Consider the following 24550-nt stretch of genomic DNA (forward strand, 5'->3'; position numbering starts at 1 on the left):
AACACAATTACTAAACATTAAGTTTGATTTAATGTAGACCAGAAACCATGGCAACGAAAACAAAACAACAAAATATATTGCAAGTGCTAAATTAACAAAGCTAAACGTTAAAAAAGTGAAACTTCCAAAAACTGGAAAAGATTAATGACCACATTTTGGTTAAAATTGAGAAGTTTTTCTTATTGAGTAGACAAGATCATGCTTTACAAAATAACAGAGAAGGTTGTTCGAGTAATACCAGGTATTCAAATAATTAATGCTTGAATTATCTGTGTATTTTTATGGAACTCTGTAGCTAAGGATCTAAATAAACACGCACGGCTAAAGAGATTAGTTTTAAGAAACGTGACGATTGATTTGAATTTCAATTATTTAACGAGACCAAACAAAGGTAATCACTGCATAGTTAGAAACAGAATAAAACCACGCATAGTATACATTGCGTGTTAGAAATAGAATGGGATCAAACTTGCGCATATATCCCATGGTTAGAATCATAATATGACCAAGCATGATTAGAAAGAGAATAGGACCTAGTATATACATGGATTATGTGGTTGGGAAAAGAATATATGAATAAATCTTACATGGCTTATCTGGCGTTCGATACTGATGTTCCAATCAGCGATTCCGTATCGCACACCCAGCCTGGAACTACTTTTACAAATTTAAGTATTCGGTAATAGTCCACTTTTAAAATATCGTGAATGATTTATGCTATACATTTTAAATGGTTCACAAATACCAAGACACGTTTGCAAGTTTATGAAATCCAGTAATATTAGGTGAAAATAACTGCATTTGCAGTTGGCGTAATACAAGAGTACCACAAGTAGCGACGGGCAGTTTATGGGCTTTTCATTGAATCTACCGCCAATTAAAGCTAATAGAGATCGACAAACTATTTTGGAAAGAGTGCTTGACAATGAGTTATCGGATAAAACTGGTTCGCAATGTGACACCAAACGTCGAGAGAGAGAGAGAGAGAGAGAGAGACTGACTTTGCCGCTGAAATAATGTATTGATTGTTTTAAAGATACACGGATAATTAATGGACAGTGACTACGGATACAGCATTTAAACTTCGACTGCCACAAAGTGCTGAATTATGGGAAGAACGACTTTGAACAAAAAATATCTAAGAAATCGAAGAACCACAACATCTGAACCCGTTGATCTCGTTCCTAGCTGCAGCAATGGTGACCCAGAGAGGAGACATTCCACTATGTAAATCATCTAAAATTCCTAACTTAACGAAAATCCATTTCAGCTTCGGAGTTTCAAACATGGTCTGCTGAATATTTTTTAAATTATTTTTTAATTAGCAAGCTTGAGTGGAAGATCTTTCTATTAGTATTTATGACGAATCAGTTTCTGATTAGAAAATCTAATGATAAAACCGACAAACATTTGCGACACATAGGTAGACATATCACAGAGAGCAGCTCTGTTTAGACTGTGATGCAAATTTAGAAGAAATACATATTGTTACAATGTTGGTGAGACATTTTCATTACTTGGTAATACTTAGGGAAGTATATTGTTTGCTTACATTTAAAGTTTTGCGACTGTTCAAGCAGAAAATATAAAGAAGAAAACAAATCAATACTGTTTGGAATTTTCTTATCAAAACAATTTCCAAAATTAATATTAAAATCTATCCTGATTGTTAGAAGGAAACCTAAATATTCGTGTTCTTAAAATATATGTTAACTTATCACCTTTACGTTCAATGCAACAATAATTTCTTGTAATAAATGAAAACATAAAACTAGAGAGTTTGAAAGAAGCCTAAGTGAAAGAGTTGTCTTAATAAAACCGAATGTTTTCAATTATATGTAATATGTGATATGTGCATAGAAATATACTTGGAAGTAGAGTATGTATATTCGGTACGTAGGGTGTAAGTAAAAAGGTCACTTACTGGTCAAAAAACATTTATGTTCCATTCGATAAGTAAACAAACATCCACTTGCCCATAACTGTAGTTCAAATCCTTTCATATATCCCATACAACACTTTTATAAATTCAAAGCTAAAGAGTAAACACCATATCTGTAATGAAGACAGACCGATGATGCAACTGCACTATATATATATATATATATATATATATATATATATATATATATATATATATATATATATATATATATATACATGCATACATAGGGATATTTCAGAGGCTTGAACAACATCTTTCAAAAGACTCGAAATGTCTACTTCATTGTTATAAAATTATACATTCCTTAAATTGAAAAGAATGTGTGATTAAAAGGGGATATGTAATAAATACAAAATCACATATGCTTTGTTCAGACACGGAGGATAAAACTAGTTTCATACGGCGTTGGAATATAACGTCTCAGGCTGACGGACTCGGCATTCCCACGCTGTATCAAACTAGTTCTTTCCGCCACTAGGACCAAAACACATATGTAGTTTTGTCTATCACTTTCACATTGTATCATCAGACAAGAGGAGTTTTCACCTACAATTTTGATTTAATATGGCGACAGTATTTTCCATCTAAGGAACGTTTGTTATTCCTGAACAGTGTACATACCATTTCGTTTATACCAGACATGTTATGATACGAGGCTTCGCCGCCTTACGAATAGTACTATAGTATTTTCTAATACCGGTGGCCTAGTGGTTAGAGCGTCCGTGTGGTCAGAGTCATACCAAAGACTTATACAGATGTTTCTAACAGCTGCCTTGATTGGCGCTCAGCATTAAGATGTTAGTGTTCGGACTGGTCGGCCTGGTGCCAGCAAAAATATGAATATGACTGAGTGGGACATGATGCTACATGTCTGCGGCATGAGGCCCCAGTGCTAGACATCACTATAACCTGCCACACTACAGATATCGTAGCGATATGTCTGAAAAAGTGATAATGCTACGTTAAAAATTCATTCACACACACACACACACACACACACACACACACACACATACCTCTCTCTCTCTCTCTCTCTCTCTCAGCAAGTAAGTGACGTGTTTCTATATTCCGGCTGGATGACTAATTATATATACATTATACGGAATTATAATTGCGGCCTTTGAAACCTTGATTGATTCATATGTAGCTATCTATTTAAGGCTACATAGTCATTTTAAAGTAGGAAAATGTACATAGGACATCTTGACCGAATCCAAATTATAAAGTGTCACTAATGGTAAATTTGTAAATGAAGGCAAACTGCGTGGTTGATAGTTATTTTTTTGCTTCAGTCTGCCATTGCACACACACACACACACACACACACACACACACACACAACAACAACAACAACAACAACAACTCACGCACACACGTGCACGTACACACACACAAAAGCAGAACTAACATTTACACCACTATAACCAACAACAGACAACTAAGCTAAATTTCGCATTTTACTTTGTTACTAAGAATAGTATGATTTGTTTACCCATCAATTTGTAAATTAATCTGAAAACGAACATGTTATGTCCACACTTTGCGTAGAAACTTTGTTGATCTCAGACAGCATTTCTAAATTCATCGTACAATATCACACTTAATTATATATTTTATTGATAGAAATTATCTCACCATATGACATTTAATTATATACCCTATTGATAGAAATCATCGTACCATATCACACTTAATTATATACCCTACTGATAGAAATCATCGTACCATATCACACTTAATTATATACCCTACTGATAGAAATCATCGTACCATATCACACTTAATTATATACCCTATTGATAGAAATCATCGTACAATATCACACTTAATTATATATTTTATTGATAGAAATTATCTCACCATATATCATTTAATTTTATACCCTATTGATAGAAATCATCATACCATATCGACACTTAATTATATACCCTATTGATAGAAATCATCGTACCATATCTCGCTTAATTATATACCCTATTGATAGAAATCATCGTACCATATCACACATAATTATATACCCTATTGATAGAAATCATCGTACCATATCACACTTAATTATATACCCTATTGATAGAAATCATCGTACAATATCACACTTAATTATATATTTTATTGATAGAAATTATCTCACCATATATCATTTAATTTTATACCCTATTGATAGAAATCATCGTACCATATCACACTTAATTATATACCCTATTGATAGAAATCATCGTACCATATCTCACTTAATTATATACCCTATTGATAGAAATCATCGTACCATATCACACTTAATTATATACTCTTTTGATAGAAATCATCGTACTATACCACACTTAATTATATACTCTGTTGATAGAAATCATCGCACCATATCACACTTAATTATATACTCTGTTGATAGAAATCATTGTACACTATCATACTTAATAATATACTCTGTTGATAGAAATCATCATACACTATTACACTTAATTATATACTCTGTTGAATGATATCATTGTACACTATCACACTTAATTATATACTCTGTTGAGAGAAAACATCGTGCACTATCACACTTATGAAATACTCTACTGATAGAGAAATGAGATATCAATGCCAAAAGTATTTATTGAAATTTTGGACCAGAAAATGCACATGTAGCATGATATTTTTATTTGCAATACACACAAAGAACAAACGCAGTCTCTTGAATAGGCTGCAGCTGACTGATAATAATCTCATCTGAAACAAGTATAGCAAGGAAATGACAAGACAGTAAGACACGAGCCTGGCATCGTTAAATCCGCGAAATTGCACGTTTCATGACCCATATTTCTGTAGCAGTAGGTTGTGTATGACTGGGAGAAAGCGGTCACCATTTAATGACAGACTACATAGCTGTATCCGAAATTCGTAATCGTCATTATTAATATATTCTGTTTCATGATCACATTCAATCGCATGCACAAAGTACAAACTAACACGAAGACAAATTACTACTAAACATTTTCTGATTCCTCGGTATCAATCCGCCTAATCAGGGCTCATCAATACGATTACAGTTGTATTGTCTCTGTACTTTTTCAAGATCTGCGTTTATGGAAACATCACCCCATGCCACAACAACAATCCCTTGACCAGCTTCTGCATATGAGGGTTTTCCACCCTCCCCGACAGTCACTGTAACAACGTCGTCAGGCTTTACTGTTATTGAATATTCGGTGAATCCCCCACCCCCTCCTGCGCCGCCACCTCTACTCCCAGAACCTCCGCCATATTGGCCAGCTGGAATATATATATATATATATATATATATATATATATATATATATATATATATATATATATAAATTTAATTATATATTATTTCTTTCATCATAAATCAAACAAAATCAAGTCAAACCAAGTTCGGTAAAGAAAAGTCCAGTCAAGTCGAATCAATATTGGTTGTATTTGAGGTCAGCACAAACGTTTTGTTAGAAGGAAATTTGCATAGCTGATGTGGAGCTGATATTCGCCAATTCATCATCATCATCATCATCATCATCATCTTATTATCATTATTATTATTATTAGTAGTAGTAGTAGTAGTAATATTTATTACTTCCATCGCACCTCAGTGGTATTTGTACAGGTCTTTTTGCCCTGAGACTTGGTCATTATTAAAACAAAAACTGTAGAAAGACCAATATTTGTAGTTATTTGCAACATACGGCATGTAAATAAAGATTTTAGCTTTAACAGAACTGTTTCGTATGTAATAATATTTTGAATATATTTGAAATTATATTACATTATAGTAATCATTAGAGTTATGGTAGATCTGGAATGAGATAAGGTACAAACATATACAACTTCACCATTCGGCCTAGGTGACATAGAAACATGTAAAAATATAGATTTGTTAGAGGTGTAGATTTCTTGATATAATTACTCTCTAGTGCTTGATGTGTATTCATTTTGAATGAAAGCAAGCAAAATGAAACAAAGTAAACATTACCGTTTGAATTATTCCTCGGTGTTGCCCATTGTGCAGTAGTTTCTGCACTAATTTCATCCAGAACATTTTCACAGTGTGTAGAAAGGCCTCCAGCTCCGCAAAACATTTCGAATGAGTAGCCAGGTTCAAAATCTAAACCGCCCTGTCTCTGTCCAGCAGCGCCACCTGCTGTGCAATTTCCGCCATGTCCTCCATCTCCTCCTTTGATCATTCCTGAACCACCTTTTCCGCCTTTAAAATAGATGACAGAGTTCAAACACTATGGAAGCCATTAAAAGTAGAGCTATGTTTAGTTTGATGTGAAATTCAACCATTCAAGAAGAATATAATCTTAGATGTTATGTATGGGTAACAATTTATTTGACAAATAATCGAAAAATCCATCTTATTTGTAGCGACATGGTAGGAAGGTAATTTATAACATAGTGTTATACTCGCGTCACCAATGAGTATGAACAAAACTTAATTATTAGCTTGAAAAAGTTATAATAGTACGGATATGTCAGTAATTGAAAATTGCGTAACACAATTGCCGTTGAAACGGATAGCTTCGCAGGCTTAAATTGCAGGAAGATATCGTACGCACTTTAATTAATGGGAGCTCCGCTAAATACAATATGTAACTGGCGACACGTTTAGATTAATAATGAGTAAAATGTCTTTATATAATTGCCATTTTTAGCACTCATAGTAGTATTTGCCTTCAAGGAGAGATCCTCCACTTCCTCCTTCGGCATAAAGGTAATCACCAAACCTCGAAGTTCCGCCACTGCCTGCCAAGGTGCTGTTACTCTGTACGTCATACCCGCCTCCACCCCCACCAATTAAAAGTACGATCAAGCGAGTAATGCCGCGATGCACATAGAACAAACCAGACTTCCTGTATATTTTGTATCCTCTTTCGTTAGTACCGCAGATTTCGTATTCTTTAGTGGAAAGGAGAGAAAATCGGTTATTATGAGCATTGTATTTAATATTCAATCAGATATTTTCCACATTTTGACAAATTTATAAACCCCAGAGGAAAAGAGGTTTGGGGGTGCATGGGCAGAAATACTCTGATATATTGGTACACATATCCTCAGCAATAACGAAAGATTTCCTGAAAACCCCCACTTCCAATAAACTCCACAAAATATAAAAATACGATCAGGCTCTACATTATCGTGAAAAAACACAACCAAACAGTAAAAATACCCTCAACCGCGAAAAATACAAGGAAACTTTTACAATAGCAAAATGCCACAAACAAGAATTTTCGTGCCAAATACATTAAGGTGAATTTGCTAAGCATATTTCCTATCTCAAGATATCATCACATTGGCGTAGAGTTCTGTCTGGGTCAATTAATATATCAGTGATCAAAAGGTTCTACCGCTGCATGATGGCTTCACTGCCCGGTACGTGATTCTGTTATTACTTAGCTGATATAAGCATGTTGTACATTTCTATACTGAAATTGACATGATGAGTAAACACTGAAATGGATGATGTTAAAAAAAAAAAAAAAAAATAACCACCTAACTCAAAAACCCTACTCAAAATGAATTACAAGCTTTGTCAGACCCCTAGCTACATCCAACACACAAGAAAACACTAAGATTTAAAATGTAAACGCAACACACAAGATAAGAGCCTACGCGCTACCATACTTTGGAGGTACAACCCATCCCTCCCGTTAGACTATGCTGAAGTAAAATAAGGAAAATACTGAGAACTATAGCCTGCCAAACGGAATGATTGAGGTCAGCAGTGAATGCGAGTGCCTGTTATCTCTCATCATATACAATCTTATCGCCAATTATGCTAACGCTAAAATATATTTGTTTTAATACAGATGCTAATAGCATTTTCTTCTGCAGTATAACATAATCTAAATATTTGTTTTATTAAATACATTATCATCATCGAGCAAATACAATGCAAAAAGGATAAGGTGGTGAAATAAAAATGCAGATTTGATATGTGTTGTTATCATATCCGCCCACCCACCCCCCTCTCTCTCTCTCGCACACACACGAACGTACACACTAACACAACTTTAGACACACACAAATATAGAATACAAAAAAGTACAGGTAGACATTAAGATAAATACATTAGCATGGCAGAAAGACGAACATGCCTACGGCTTGACTCATTGATTCAATGATAGATAGATAGATAGATAGATAGATAGATAGATAGATAGATAGATAGATAGATAGATCATGGACTGTTATATTCAGTATAAACCTTGTTTACAAATTGGAACGTTTGACCAACTTCCATCTCTGCAAACCATCTTATTGTCATTGGTTTTATGTAGAGGAAAGCATTGCACATATGTAATGTAGCCATCAGGAACCACGTGACCTGGCTTGTTATCAACGATATCCCCATAATCTATTGCTGGTATTTGACAGAACCCTGCAAAACAAAGATATAAACTTGTTCTAAGTTTTCGATGTTGCCATCAGACAGAGAGTGGTGATTCTAATTATCCACCCGATTTAAATGCCATTTACTCCTGAATCATCTTAAAATGAACAAATGCTGAAAATGTTTGAAATAATTTTCTTTCTTATATGACGGGCCGGTTAAAACAGCTGCTCCAACACTTTTACTTTCCGTGAATATAATAAGAGGTAAATTAAATTGCAATTGGGAAAGAGTTTCTTCAGCATTCCGATAACAAAACACACCTTGATAATTTAGTGCGGGGGTGGTGTGTGTGTGTGTGTGTGTGTGTGTGTGTGTGTGTGTGTGTGAAGAAAGATTTTCTTCAATATTTTTGATAATAAAACTCACCTTGATACTTTAGTGTGTGTGTGTGTGTGTGTGTGAAGAACGATCTTCTTCAGCATTCCGATAACGAAACACACCATGATACTTTAGGTTGAATTCTGTCTCAATATTATGACATATCATGCAGAAGAAACCATTAAACCACCTCTATGCAGCACGTTTGCTTTTATTCTTTCACATGGTCTCTGATAATCATATACGAACCGATTAAAAGCAATTACTAATGGATATAAAAAAGAGTGGATAAGCGCACGAGAATAATATTTGAGTAGATGATACGCAAAATCGATGGACAAATTTTTGTCAAGAACTAAATGAATGATAATTGTATTGGTTATGTCAATGAACCCTCACCCCCACATCCACCCACCCACCTCAATATCGTCCTCATGACTCCCCTAGTTCTGTCCTGAGACAATGAAAATAAAATATAAGACTATCCTGCATGCGAAGCCCCACCCTCATGGCAAGGTTTAAAGTCTCTATTTAGAACAAAGTAAGTTCGATCGGAATGACCTGGCAGTTGGACAATTAATTATAATATTCTTAGGAAACGCTTGCACGAGAAAAATTCCAACATGACGCATGTAATGTCTATACCAGCAACGACAATATTTCCGAGTAGCCCTATTGAATAATAAATGAAAATGTTAAACCACCAGAACATGTTGGTAGACCAATAGATGAGCAACATCACACACTAACGCAAGCATGCACATATGCCCGAATGTATCAAATCACACGAATGATATTGCACACTAACGCAAGCATGCACAAATGCCCGAATGTATCGTATCACATGAATGTGTGTGATTTGGATTTGGAACGTAGATTTTCTAACAATTATTCAGTCATATCGCTACGATGTCTGCAGTGTGACAGTTGATAGTGATGTCTAGCAGTGGGGCATCATGCTGCAGACATGTAGCATGATATCCCACACAGTCACATTATCCTGACACCATGCCTCCTATCCTAACACTAACCTCTTAATGCTGAGCGCCAAGCGAAGCAACTGCTATTATCATATTTATAAGTCTTTGGTATGAATCGTCATGGGTTCTAACACGTGACCTCCTGCATTCGAGGCGGACGCTCTATCCACTTAGGCCACCGGATCGGTCGAATCACATGAATGACATTACATATTAATGCACGCATGCATAAATGCACGAATGTTTCGAACCACATGAACCGCAACAGTTTGTTTCGAACAGCGTGGAGAACAAATAAAAATGCTAATTGTACATTGCTCTAAACATCTGACACTACCTCTACTGTCTTCATTTTCCTCTGCTACAAAGCCACTCTCCGAACATTGCAATCCAGATGGGGTGGGGATACAGTATTCATGTGCTTCCAGATGCTGATCTTTAACAAAAGAAAGAGTAACTGTTTTCATATCAACAAGGCTTCCACGGCGTTAGGTCATGCCTGTATACAGAGCTTTGATTTACTCCCTATGAATATCAATGAATATCAGAATCATCAAATAAGTTCACTGCATATTTTAAACGATGACTGCCCGTCAATCTGAAAAATGTACGCTCAACAACGACCAATATTCAAATGAAAACGAATACGGAAGAAAAATGGATCATACAAAGCTGTGAAATTGCATTTGGATCATCCATTATGTGCACCGTTTTTAGTTTATGTAAACATTATAACCCAAAAACCCAAACTCATTACTATTGTTGTTTATCGTTATTATTATTATTATTATCATTATTATTATTATTATTATTATTATTATTATTATTATTATTAGCGGTGGTGGTGGTGGAGGTGTTTTTGTTGTTGCTGCTGCTGTTGTTGTTTAGTTTACTCTTAAGTTTGTGTCATTTATAGAGAGAACGTAACACCTAACATGGCTGTGACAGAAGCTAAAGTCATTTAGAAGAGTTCACCTTTGTTCACATACCTTCTTTAATGTACACTGCAAAACCTGTTGGTTGCACGAAAAGGTCCGTATGGCCAAAACCGAGAATACTCGAGCATTCGTTCAACCAGCAACTACAATACAATGACGTATATTCATTTTTTTTATTGAACTCAGTATTACCAGTAATTTAATGATCTCATGTTTTGGCTGGGTTAAAATGCTACACAGTAGTTCGAAATAAATACTGCTCATAAAAATCACAGAACTGTATAGCACGGCCTAAGCATACTTTTAGTAAACGAAACGAAATTGAAAGATAAGGTGAACATATTTCTCAAAATTAACTTTTAAAACGAAACATTCAGTCTCTGGGTTTATACTATACAAATGGAGAGCTCGTGATGCATGAAGATCAGGCAACTCATTTTATATGTAAATTAAGACTACTGGAACATTGTATCTTTAAAACAGTATCGAATGCTCAGAATCCTCGAAAAGAAAATAGGCCGATATGCTACAGCTAAAGTGTTTACAGACAGGTGATTTACCCGTGAATAGACCGTTGAACACCATCTACCCAGTAGAACCATTCCCTATCGACAGCCAGGGACAATGGCATTTGTGTCTGAACAAAGATGCTTCTGTTTTCTCCATTCAAAGAACTTCTAATGATATTGTTCTCTCCTTGCATTGTAAAGAAGATATCTGAAGAAAACACATTCAAAAACAGACTCAATATATACTCAATAACGCAGATTGACAGATTAACGGATATGTATGCATTTAAAACAACAAATCAACTGGTTGTGTTATTTTAGATAACTTTAATGTGCACTAATTGTAATATTCTACACATGGCGAGTGCTATGTAAAATAACCAGTTCGGAAACTTACAAATGTTTGTTAAGATAACGATTTTGTTTTTGAGTCAGTGTTAGCCGAATCTCCCGCATAACGGCTGATAAAAATATTCCTCCCTGCAGGTACGTTGGAGTAGATATAGGGTTAAGAATAGAGGAATATATTGCGAAAGTGAATCGCGGTAGATATGGATTTAAAGTTCGGGAAAATGATGTTACTATGAGTTGGGGATAAAAATGTTGGAAAATGATAATATTGTGAGTTGTGGTAGGTATAGGGTTAAAGTTGGAGGAAAATGATACTATTATGAGTTGGGGTTAAAGTTGGAGGAAGATGATACTATTGTGCGTTGGGGACAATGTTAGTGGAAAATGTTACTATTGTGAGTTGGGGTAGGTATAGGGTCAAAGTTGGAAGAAAATGATAATATTGTAAGTTGGGTTACTGCTGGAGGAAGATGATACTATTATGAGTTGGGTTAATGCTGGAGGAAGATGATACTATTGTGCGTTGGGGACAATGTTAGTGGAAAATGCTACTATTGTGAGTTGGGGAGGTATAGGTTCAAAGTTGGAGGAAGATGATACTATTGTGTGTTGGGGACAATGTTGGTGGAAAAATCTACTATTGCGAGTTGGGTTAATGTTGGAGGAAGATGATACTATTGTGAGTTGTGGATAAAGTTGGTGGAAAATGGTACTACTATGAGTCAGAATTAAAGCTGGAGGAAAATGGTATTATTGTGAGTTGGGGTAGATATTGAGTTAAAGTTGGGGAAAATGATACTATTGTGATTTGAGGTAAATATGGGGTTAAAGTTGGAGAAAAATTATACAATTGTGAGCTGGGATTAAAGTTGGGGAAAATGATACTACTGTAATTTGGGGTAAATATGGGGTTAAAGTTGGAGAAAAATGATACAATTGTGAGCTGGGATTAAAGTTGGAGGAAATAATAAGTTTGTGAGTTGGGGTAGATATAGGGTTCACGTTGGAGGAAAATGATACAATTGTGAGCTGGGATTAAAGTTGGGGAAAATCATACTACTGTGATTTGAGGTAAATATGGGGTTAAAGTTGGAGAAAAATGATCCAATTGTGAGCTGGGATTAAAGTTGGAGGAATATGATACTATTGTGAGTGGGAGGGTATGGGGGTTAAAGTTGGAGGAAAATGATACTATTGTGAGTGGGAGGATATGGGGTTAAAGTTGGAGGAAAATGATACTATTGTGAGTGGGAGGATATAGGGTTAAAGTTGGAGGAAAATGATAATATTGTGAGTGGGAGGGTATGGGGTTAAAGTTGGAGGAAAATGATACTAATGTGAGTGGGAGGGTATGGGATTAAAGTTGGAGGAAATGATAAGTTTGTGAGTTGGGGTAGATATAGGGTTCACGTTGGAGGAAAATGATACAATTTTGAGCTGGGATTAAAGTTGGAGGAATATGATACTATTGTGAGTTGGGATTGATATGGAGATAACATTGGAGGAAATTGATACTATTGTGAGTTGGTTTAGATGCGGAGTTAAAGTTAGAAGAAAATGATACATTTGTGAGCTGAGATTAAAGTTATGTAAATGTGAGTTTGGGTAGATAGGGAGTTAAAGTTTGAGGAAAATGATACTATCATGAGTTTGGGTTAAAGTTGGAAGACAATGATAATATTGTGAGTTGGGGTTAAAGTTGGTGGAAAATTATAATATTATGAGTTGGGGTTAAAGTTAGAGGATAATTATAATATTGTGAGTTTGGGTTAAAGTTGGTGGAAAATGATACTATTGTGAGTTGGGGTTAAAGTTGGTGGAAAATTATACGATTGTGAGTTGGGGTTAAAGTTAGAGGATAATTATAACATTGTGAGTTGGGGTTAAAGTTGGTGGAAAATGATACTGTTGTGAGTTGGGGTTAAAGTTGGTCGAAAATGATACGATTGTGAGTTGTGGTTGATATGGGGTCAAAGTTGGAGGAAAATTATACTATCGTGAGTTGGAGTTAAAGTTGGTGGAAAATGATACTGTTGTAAGTTGGGTATACAGTTGGAGGCAAATTATATTATTGATAGTTGGGGTAGATATGGGGTTAAAGTTGGAGGAAAATTATACTATTGCATAAGTGTGATGATCTCATAATTACAGTGTATATTATCTGGAACTTACACGACTTTGTGTGTGTTTGGAAATTATCATAACAGGTATTCGATTATCTATCGTTATTCCTTTGACAGACTGGAAACTATTTAATTTAACATGTAGATATTGGCAACAGTTTAATACTCTCTCCACACCTTCATAACGTCTGGCATTTTAACGTCTTTTATGTGTTTCCTATTTCTTCTTTCTACTATGCCATTCGTAATTCCAATATTATACGTCATTTTAGCTAGAACTGTATTGTCCGATTTGATAATTACATGAATTATCGTTAAATATGAAAACTACGTATTGTCGGCAGAAAAGTAAGATTGAAAGAAACTTTAATAACCTACAATCAAATTGACTTGCAAGACCGTTAATAGGCGTATCACTTTCGAATACTGTAGTTAAATTTGAACCATCCATGCTCGCTCTCCAAATATGCGACGGTGGCGTGAAACCATAGGACGGTATTGGCTCATCAGCGATGAAAATAAACCTGAGAGAAATATTTAAAATGATCAATAACATCAATTCTCAGCACATATTTACTTTTATCAACCCTAAAAGATGTTTAATGTTATCAATTCTCAAGAACTACTTATTGTTATCAGCTCTCAATAATTATTCAATGTTATCATCTCTCGAAATCTATTTAGTGGCATCGACTTTCAAAAAGCATTCAACGTTATCAACTCTCAACATCTATTTAGTGTCATCGACTCTTCAGCACTGTTTGGTGGTGTCAGATCTCATATATTTAGTGTTATCTACTCTCAACATTGTTTAGTTCTATCAATTACCAGCAACTAATTAACGTTATTAACTCTCAGATGCTATTCAATGTTCTCAACTCTCAACCACCATTGGGTGTTTTCAAACTCTAAACTACTATTTGATGTCATCAGCTCTCAATAACTATTCAATCTTATCAACTCTCAAGAGCTATTTACTGGTATCAACTCCTAACAAATTGGTAGCTCTCAGCAACTTACCAAAGCTTTTTTGGCACACTGAATAGTGTCATAAATATAACGCGCTGAACACCTAATGTATGATAATTCAAGATTTAGAAATATATATTAAACCACAACCTATCGACATTCTATTCGGAAATACTGCTTGTCAATTTTGCTTTCTATATAATTACACCCGGAACGTGCTATCCGTGGATTCCTGCAGAAGAATGCTTGATAATAGATGGCAGAAATAATATATATATATATATATATATATATATATATATATATATATATATATATATACAGACAACGCTGGATTTTCCACTATTTATCATTCATGACTTAAAACTAGTTATGTAGTGAAAGAATGAAGTCTGATGTTGAACATTAAAACACAATCGCTGCTACAACAAAAATTAGCGACAAGTTTGCTCCTTTCGCACAATCAAATGCATTCGACTCATGTACAATATTAGAGTACTAAGATTATATGTTACATTAATCTAAACACAGAATAATGAAACCTGGCGTTAATTGTAACAGCACAAATCCTTATATTAAAATTTAAAAATGGGGAAACAAAATTGTATTGTAATACAAAACACAAGATTCCTTTAACGCTTTCGTAAGCAAATCTGATTAACAAATTTATGTGATGATACATGGTGAACACAATTTAAGGAATTTATTTTCATTTCAATCATGCAATATCCAAATCAAAGGAAACATCCGACATTTTTCATAACCTAAAGTTTAACAATTGAAAAGGCCACTTTTTGACTTCATGTCATTCCTCGTCAAAAAATACGTTCCGACTTCTTCATGTATGAATAAGAAACCATTGTGTTGCATTATTGCTTTATATTAGTGTCGAAATAAGGTAAAGTACAATATTGCAACTGTTTTCCATATCAATCTCGTCATTCTTGCTTAAGAAAGGGAACCGTGTCGCAAGGATAAGAAGTCACCCAATATGATAGTAACAATATATTATCAAATCCTTCTCCTTTGTCAAATTTAGCAAACATGCACTGGTTGGAAGGGAGAGGTTACTACTCTCTCGATGAAAACATTATTTTCGCACAATTGTAGTCATGCGTCATGACAAATAACTTTTTTAAACAAAAGATATCGTTATTGCGGTATGTCATTTGTTTCGCTGATGTGTTAATGGTAATGTTGGTAACAACATTTTAAACATCTCAAAAGTTTAAATATCTCAAACTTTTAAACATCTCATAATTTTAAACATCTCAAAATTTTAAACATCTCAAAAGAGAAGCTAGAAGTGAATTTTACCTCCAAATCAGCATTCTCCAATTCTCCCAATTGTTCGTAAGAGATGTTTCCATATAGTGGTGATTATCGTTTGGTTCTGCGTGGATGTGTGTGTGTGTGTGTGTGTGAGAGAGAGAGAGAGAGTTAATTTTCGACATGAACGAACAAACGTCATTAATGTGCATTGAAAGTACAAACAAATGAGTAGTCCAGCACCATTGGCAGATATAGATGTTGCGGATACGATGATTACCTGAAGAATGCATACAAAATTGAGGAGAACAGAAAGTTAAGCCTATTTTTCTTCTTTAAGCTTCAACTTTATAGAAAAGTTGAAGCCTGACGAACAATACAGAAACCGTGATCTCGAAATGTCAGTTACTTCCATCTAACACCTCGTTGATTTTGTAATTACTTTGACGTTTAATGACTATATCTTGCAACAATTTTATTTCAATTCATTATTTCGTATAATTTGTTACTTAAATGATACACGTCATTCTTTAGGTTAGAGCAAACCTAGCAATACACATTATATAAGTTTCCTTCTCTAGTTTATTTGTCTTCTACCCGTTTTGTTTTCGAAAGTACTCTAGACATTAGGTTCCATGTGCTGCATCTAGGATACAGTTTAAGAAAAGGCAATTTCTGGCATTTATGACCATCAAACACTATTTATTCCTTCGATCAAACTATAAACTAAACTTCATCGAATATAGTTTCATTGATATAGTATATAGGCTCCGGAACTATTGCGCACATGTACCACATCGATATACAAAAATCAACTAGTCGTATGACAGAGATACATGTGTAAAAGAAAAAGTATCTGATATTGGGAGAGACATATATATCACAGTGATTCGCAACTAGACCAGAGCCGTTGCTTCAGAGCGTGGTTGCTTTGTAATAATTAAACGAGAGTGTAATCAATGATGACGTCTAGGTAAATCATCATCATCGCGTGTGACGTGACAATAAACGAGTGTGTAATCAGTGAGGAAGTCTAGGTGAAACCTCGTCATCGCTTGTCAGGTGAAAAATGAGACAGTGACGTAAGCATCTGGTGAATACGCAATAGCTACAGATGTTACATTTATCACGCCATCGTTTTTCTCTTCTCTCCATGATTCCATGTTTTGCAAAATGGTATTTTGTAATTGTCCTTGGTCCAAACAAAGATAATGACCTATCTGAATAGTGAGATTATTTTTGCAAACAACATAAAACATACCTACTATTTCTCTATGAGTATAGATTAGAATACATAGCTACTATTTCTCTATGAGGCTAGATTGAAATACATATCTACTATTTCTCTATGAGAAGAGAATAAAATACATAGCTACTATTTCTCTATGAGTGTAGAATAAAATACATAGCTACTATTTCTTTGAGAATAGATTCAAATACATAGCTACTATTTCACTATGAGAGTAGATTAAAATACATAGCTACTATTTCTCTATGAGTGTAGATTAAAATACTGAGCTATATTTCTCTATGAGTACAGATTAATATACAGAGCTACTATTTCTCTGTGAGTGTAGATTAAAATACAGAGCTATATTTCTCTATGAGTACAGATTAAAATACATAGCTACTATTTCTCTATGAGTGTAGATTAAAATACATAGCTATATTTCTCTATGAGTACAGATTAAAATACAGAGCTACTATTTCTCTATGAGTGTAGATTAAAATATAGAGCTAATCTTTCTCCATGAGTGTAGATCAAAACACATAGCTACTATTTCTCTATGAGTGCAGATTAAAATACATAGCTACTATTTCTCTGTTAGTGTATATTATAATAAACAGCTACTATTTCACTATGAATGTGGATTATAATACATAGCTACACTTTCTCTAGGAGTGTAGATTAAAATGCATAGCTACTATTCCTCCATGAGTACAGATTAAAATATATAGATATTATTTCTCTGTGAGTGTAGATTAAAATACATAGCTACTATTTCTCTATGAGTGTAGATTCAAATGCATAGCCACGATTCCTCCATGAGTACAAATTAAAATACATAGCTACTGTGTATCTATGAGTGTAGATTAAAATCCATCGCTACTATTTCTCCATGAGTATAAATTAAAACGCATCAGAGGCGTAGCTATGATATTTTGCGCCCGGGGACGAACTATAAAATTGGCGACCCAGCCCCCTCCCCGTTTAATCACATTTTTGAATATTACCCTTGTTTACTTATTATAATGTAACGTTGTAAGCCTCATTTTGGCGCCCCTGTACCTTGGCGCCCGGGGACATATGTACCCCCCCCCTGCTCCCCCCCCCCCGCTACGCCTCTGAAACGCATATCTACTATTTCCCTATGAGAGTAGATTAAAATACATAGCTACTATTTCTCTATGAGTGTAGAATACTGTACATAACTACCATTTCTCTATGATTGTAGATTGAAATATATAGCTACAATTTCTTTATGAGTGTATATTACTATACATAGCTACTATTTCTCTAAGAGTATAGATCAAAATACATAGCTAAAATTTCTCTATGAGTATAGATTAAAATACATAGCTACTATTTCTCTATGAGTGTAGATTAAAATACATAGCTACTATTTCTCTATGAGTATAGATTAAAATACATAGCTACTATTTCTCTAGCTATTATTTCTCTATGTGTGTAGATTAAAGTGCATATCAACCAATTTATCAATGAGCGTAGATTACTATATATAGCTACCATTTCTCCATGAGTATATATTAAAATGCATATCAACTATTTCCCTATGAATGTAGATTAAAATGCATAGCTACTATTTCTCTATGAGTGTACTATGCTGTACATAGCTACCATTTCTCCATGATTGTAGATTGAAATACATAGCTACAATTACTTTATGAGTGCATATTACTATACATAGCTGCTGTTTCTCTATGAGTGTAGATTAAAATACATACCTAGTATTTCTCAATGAGTGAATATTAAAACACATAGCTACTATTTCTCTAGCTACTATTTCTCTAAGAATGTCGATTAAAATACATAGCTACTATTTCTATATGACTATATAACAAAATACTGAGCTACTATTTCTCTATGAGTATAGATTAAAATACATAGTTACTATTTCTCCATGATTATAGATTTAATTACATAGCTACTATTTCTATCTGATTGAAGATTGAAATACATAGCTAAAATTTCCCTATGAGCAAAGATTAAAATACATAGCTACTATTTCTCTATGAGTACAGATTAAAATACATAGCTACTATTTCTCTATGACGGTACATTAAAATACAGAGCTACTATTTTATAAGAGTGTAGATAAAAATACATAGCTACAATTTCTCTATGAGTGCAGATTAAAATACATACCTACAATTTCTCTTTGAGTGTAGATTAAAATACATAAATACATTCTCTCTATGAGTGCAGATAAAAATACATAGATATATTTCTCTACGAGTATAGATTAAAATACAGAGCTACCATTTCACTATGAGTGTCGATTAAAATACAGATCTACTAATTCTTAATGAGTATAAATTAAAATACATAGTTACTATTTCTCCATGATTATAGATTAAAATACATAGCTAATATTTCTCCATGAGTAACGATTAAAATACAGAGCTACCATTTCACTATGAGTGTCGATTAAAATACAGATCTACTAATTCTTAATGAGTATAAATTAAAATACATAGTTACTATTTCTCCATAATTATAGATTAAAATACATAGCTAATATTTCTCTGAGTGTCGATTAAAATACATATCTACTATTTCACTGAGTATAGATCAAAATACATATCTACTATTTCTCCATGATTAAAGATTAAAATACATAGCTAGTTTTTCTCTATGATTGTAGATTGAAATACATAGTTACTATTTCCATATGAGCGTAGATTAAAATGCAGAGCTACTATTTCTGCATGATTATAGATTAAAATACATAGCTAATATTTCTCCATGAGTAACGATTAAAATACAGAGCCACCATTTCACTATGAGTGTAGATTAAAATACATAGCTACAATTTCTCTATGAGTGTAGATTAAAACACAGACCTATATTTCCTTATTAGTGTAGATTAAAATACATATCTACTATTTCTCCATGAATGTAGATTAAAATACATAGCTACAATTTCTTTATGAGTGTAGATTAAAATACATATCTACTAATTCTCTATGAGTGTAGATCAAAATACATATCTACAATTTCTCTATGAGTGTAGATCAAAATACATAGCTACTATTTCTCTATGTGTATAGATTAAAACACAGACCTATATTTCTCTATGAGTTTAGATTAAAATACATAGTTACTATTTCTCTGAGTATAGATTAAAATAAAGAGCTACTGTTTCTCGATGAGTGTAGATTAAAATACAGACCTATTTTCTCTATGAGTGTAGATTAAAATACATAGCTACTATTTCCATATGAGTGTAGATTAAAATGCAGAGCTACTATTTCTATATGATATTAGATCAAAATAAATAGCTACTTTTTCTCTATGAGTGTATATTTAAATACATAGCTACTATTTCTCTATGAGTGTAGCTTAAAATACATAGCTTCTCGGGCTTGGCCAATGTTGATATGTGAGAAAGCTTGCCAGTAGCTTCTCGTTGGTCTGTGGTTCTTTCCGGGGTTTTCCAGGGTTTTTCCTCCACCATTAATACTGGCCGACATGTATAGCCTATCTTGTGCTGAAAAATGGCATTAAACCCTATAACAACAACAACAATCACTGTGAGTGTAGATTATAATACATAGCTACTATTTCACTATGAGTGTAGATTGAAATACATAGCTAATATTTCCCCATGAGTACAGATTAAAATATATAGTTACTATGTCTCTATGAGTGTAGATTAAAATATATAGGTTCTATTTCTCTTTGGGTGTCGATTGAAATACACAGCTACTATTTATCCATGAGTGTAGATTACTATACATAGCTACTATTTCTCTATGAGTATAGATTAAAATAAATAGCTACTATTTCTCTATGAGTATAGATTAAAATAAATAGCTACTATTTCTCTATGAATGTAGATTAAGATGCACAGCTTCTTTTTCTCTATGAGTAAAGACTAAAATACAGAGCTACTATTCACTATGAGTGTAGATTAAAAAACATAGATCATATTTCTCTAATAGTATAGATTAAAATAAATAGCTAGTATTTTTCTATGAGTGTAGATTAAAATACATAGCCACTATTTCTCTATGAGTGTATACTAATATACATAGGTACTATTCCTCTATGACTGTAGATTAAAATACATAGAATCTATTTCTCAATGAGTATAGATTAAAATACAGAACTACTATTTCACTATGAGTGTAGATTAAAATACAGAGATCATTTTTCTCTATTAGTGTAGATTAAAATACACAGCTACTATTTCTCTATAAGTATCTATTAAAATAGAGAGCTAATATTAATCTATGACTGTAGATTAAAATACATAGTTACTATTTCACTATGAGTGTAGATTATAACACATAGCTACTATTTCACTATGAGTGTTGATTAAAATAAATAGCTACTATTTCTCTGTGAGTGTAGATTAAAATACATATCTACTATGCTTTTATGAGTGTACGTTGAAATATATAGCTACTATTTCTCTATTAGAGTAGATTAAAATACGTAGCTACTATTCCTCCATGAGTACAGATTAAAATACATAGCTACTATTTCTCTATGAGTGTAGATTGAAATACATAGCTACACTTTCTCTATGAGTGAAGATTGAAATATATAGCTACTATTCCTCCATGAGTACAGATTAAAATACATAGCTACTATGTCTCTATGAGTGCAGATTAAAACACATAGCTACTATTCCTCCATGTGTACAGATTAAAATACATAGCTACTATTTCTCTCTGAGTGTAGATTTAAATACTTAGCTACTATTTATCCATGAGTATAGATTAAGACGATTAACTACTATTTCTCTATGAGTGTGGATTAATACACATAGCTACCATTTCTCTATGATTGTAGATTGAAATACATAGCTACAATTTCTATATGAGTGTAGATTACTATACATAGCTACTATTTCTCTATGAGTGTAGAAAAAACACATAGCTATTTTTTCTCTTGCTACTTTTTCTCTATGAGTGTCGATTAAAATAAATAGCTCCTCTTTCTCCATGATTATAGATTAAAATACATAGCTACTATTTCTCTATGAGTTTAGATTACCATACATAGCAATAATTTCTCTATGATTTTAGATTACCATACATAGCTACTATTTCTCTATCAGTATAGATTAAAATACATAGCTACTATTCCTCCATGTGTACAGTTTAAAATACATAGCTACTATGTCTCTATGAGTGTAGATTAAAATGCATAGCTACTATTACTCTACGAGTGTAGATTGAAATACATAGTACTATTCCTAAATGAGTACAGATTAAAATACATGGATACTATTTCTCAATGAGTGTAGATTAAAATACATAGCTACTATTTATCCATGAGTGTAGATTACATAGCTACTATTACTCTAAGAGTATAGATTAAAATACATAGCTACTTTTTCCCTATGAATGAAGATTAAAATACATCGCTCCTCTTTCTCCATGATTATAGATTAAAATACATAGCTACGATTTCTCTATGAGTTTAGATTACCATACATAGCAATAATTTCTCTATGATTGTAGATTTCTGCACATAGCTACCATTTCTCCATGATTATAGATTAAAATACATAGTTTCAATTTCTCTATGGGTGTAGATTACTATACATAGCTGCTATTTCGCTATGAGTGTTGATTAAGATAAATAGCTACTATTGTTCTATGAGGATAGATTAAAATACAGAGCTACTCTTTCACTATGACTGTAGATTAAAATAAATAGATCATATTTCTCTATTTGTGTAGATTAAAATACATATCTACTATTTCCCTATAAGTATAGATTAAAATACAGAGCTACTATTAATCTATGAGTGTAGATTAAAATACATGGTCACTATTTCGCTATGAGTGTAGATTATAACATATAGCTACTATTTCAATCAGAGTATAGATTAAAATACATAGATATTATTTCTCTATGAGTGTAGATTGAAACACATAGCTACTTTTGCTCCATGAGTACATATTAAAATACATAGCTATTATTAATCTATGAGTGTAGATTAAAATACATATCTACTATTTCTCTATGAGTTTAGATTGAAATACATACCTACTATTCCTCCAAGAGTACAGATTAAAATACATAACTACTATGTCTCAATGAGTGTAGATTAAAACACATAGCTACTATTTATCCATGAGTATAGATTAAAATGTATAGCTACCATTCCTCTATGAGTGTATATTACTATGCATAGCTACTATTTCTCTATGAGTGTTGATTAGAATACTTAGCTACTATTTCTCTATGAGTGTAGATTAAAATACATAGCTTCTATTTCTCTATGAGTATGGATTAAAACACACAGCTACTATTTCTCTATGAGTGTAGATTAAATTACATAGATCATATTTCTCTATGAGTTTAGATTAAAACACACAGCTACTATTTCTCTATGAGTGTAGACTAAATTACATAGATCATATTTCTCTATGAGCAGAGATTATAATACATAGCTACTATTTCACTACGAGTGTAGATTAAAATGCATAGCTAATATTTCTCTATGAGTGTAGATTAAAATACATATCTACTATGCTTCTATGAGTGTAGATTAAAATACCTAGCTACAATTTCACTAGCAGGCTAGATTAAAATGCATAGCTGCTTTTTCTCTCTGAGTATAGATTAAAACACATAGATAATATTTCTCCATGAGTACAGATTAAAATACATAGATACTATGTCTCTATGAGTGTAGATTAAAATACATAGCTAGCATTTCTCTAGGAGGGTACAATAAAATGCATAGCTACTATTTCTCTATCAGTACAGATTAAAATACATAAATACTATTTCTCTATGAGTGTAGATAAAAAATACATAGCTACTATTTATCCATGAGAATAGATCAAACTTCATAGCTACTGTTTCTCTATGAGTGTGGATTACTATACATAGCTACTATTTCTCTATGTGTGTAGATTAAAATACATAGCTACTATTTTCCTAGCTACTATTTCTCTATGAGTGTAGATTATTACACTTAGCTACTATTTCTCTATGAGTATAGATTAAAATACATAGCTACTATTTTCCTAGATACTATTTCTCTATGAGTGTAGATAAAAATGCATAGATACTATTTATCTATGAGTGTAGATTACTATGCATAGCTACCATTTCTCTATGAGTGTAGATTACTATAGATAGCTGTTATTTCTCTATCAGTATAGATTAAAATACATAGCTGCAATTTCTCTAGCTAATATTTCTCCATGAGTATAGATTAAAATACATATCTACTATTTCTCTATGAGAATAGATTAAAATACATAGCTACTATTTCGCTATGAGTGTCGATTAAAATACATATCTACTATTTCGCTATTAGTGTCGATTAAAATACATATCTACTATTTCTCTATGAGAATAGATTAAAATACATAGCTACTATTTCTCTGAGTATAGATTAAAATACATAGCTTCTATTCCTCTATGAGTATATATTAAAATACATAACTACTATTTCTCTATGAGTGTAGATTAAAATACATAGCTACTATGTCTCTATACGCATAGATTAAAAATCAGGATCATTGTTAATAGAGGTA

The 24550-nt window shown here is 33.0% G+C and overlaps 1 protein-coding gene across 2 annotated transcripts in view; it reads right to left on the reverse strand.

Moving 5' to 3' along the window:
• Positions 1 to 4525: 4525 nt before the first annotated feature.
• Positions 4526 to 24550, reverse strand: part of LOC149775420 (low-density lipoprotein receptor-related protein 2-like) — a 233125-nt gene continuing 213100 nt past the window's right edge. For both annotated transcript variants that reach the window (XM_089942933.1, XM_089942934.1), the window contains exons 23-30: positions 13937 to 14082; positions 11136 to 11292; positions 10627 to 10718; positions 9975 to 10073; positions 8151 to 8324; positions 6617 to 6841; positions 5916 to 6146; positions 4526 to 5200 (exon numbers count right to left, since the gene is read on the reverse strand). In XM_089942933.1, the coding sequence (XP_089799059.1) occupies positions 4953 to 5200; positions 5916 to 6146; positions 6617 to 6841; positions 8151 to 8324; positions 9975 to 10073; positions 10627 to 10718; positions 11136 to 11292; positions 13937 to 14082 (1372 nt within the window). In that variant the 3' untranslated portion in view covers positions 4526 to 4952. The remainder of the gene's footprint in view (positions 5201 to 5915; positions 6147 to 6616; positions 6842 to 8150; positions 8325 to 9974; positions 10074 to 10626; positions 10719 to 11135; positions 11293 to 13936; positions 14083 to 24550) is intronic.

Source organism: Sinohyriopsis cumingii, chromosome 19 (assembly GCF_028554795.1).
Source record: "Sinohyriopsis cumingii isolate HCF-2022 chromosome 19, ASM2855479v2, whole genome shotgun sequence".
NCBI lineage: Eukaryota > Metazoa > Mollusca > Bivalvia > Unionida > Unionidae > Sinohyriopsis > Sinohyriopsis cumingii.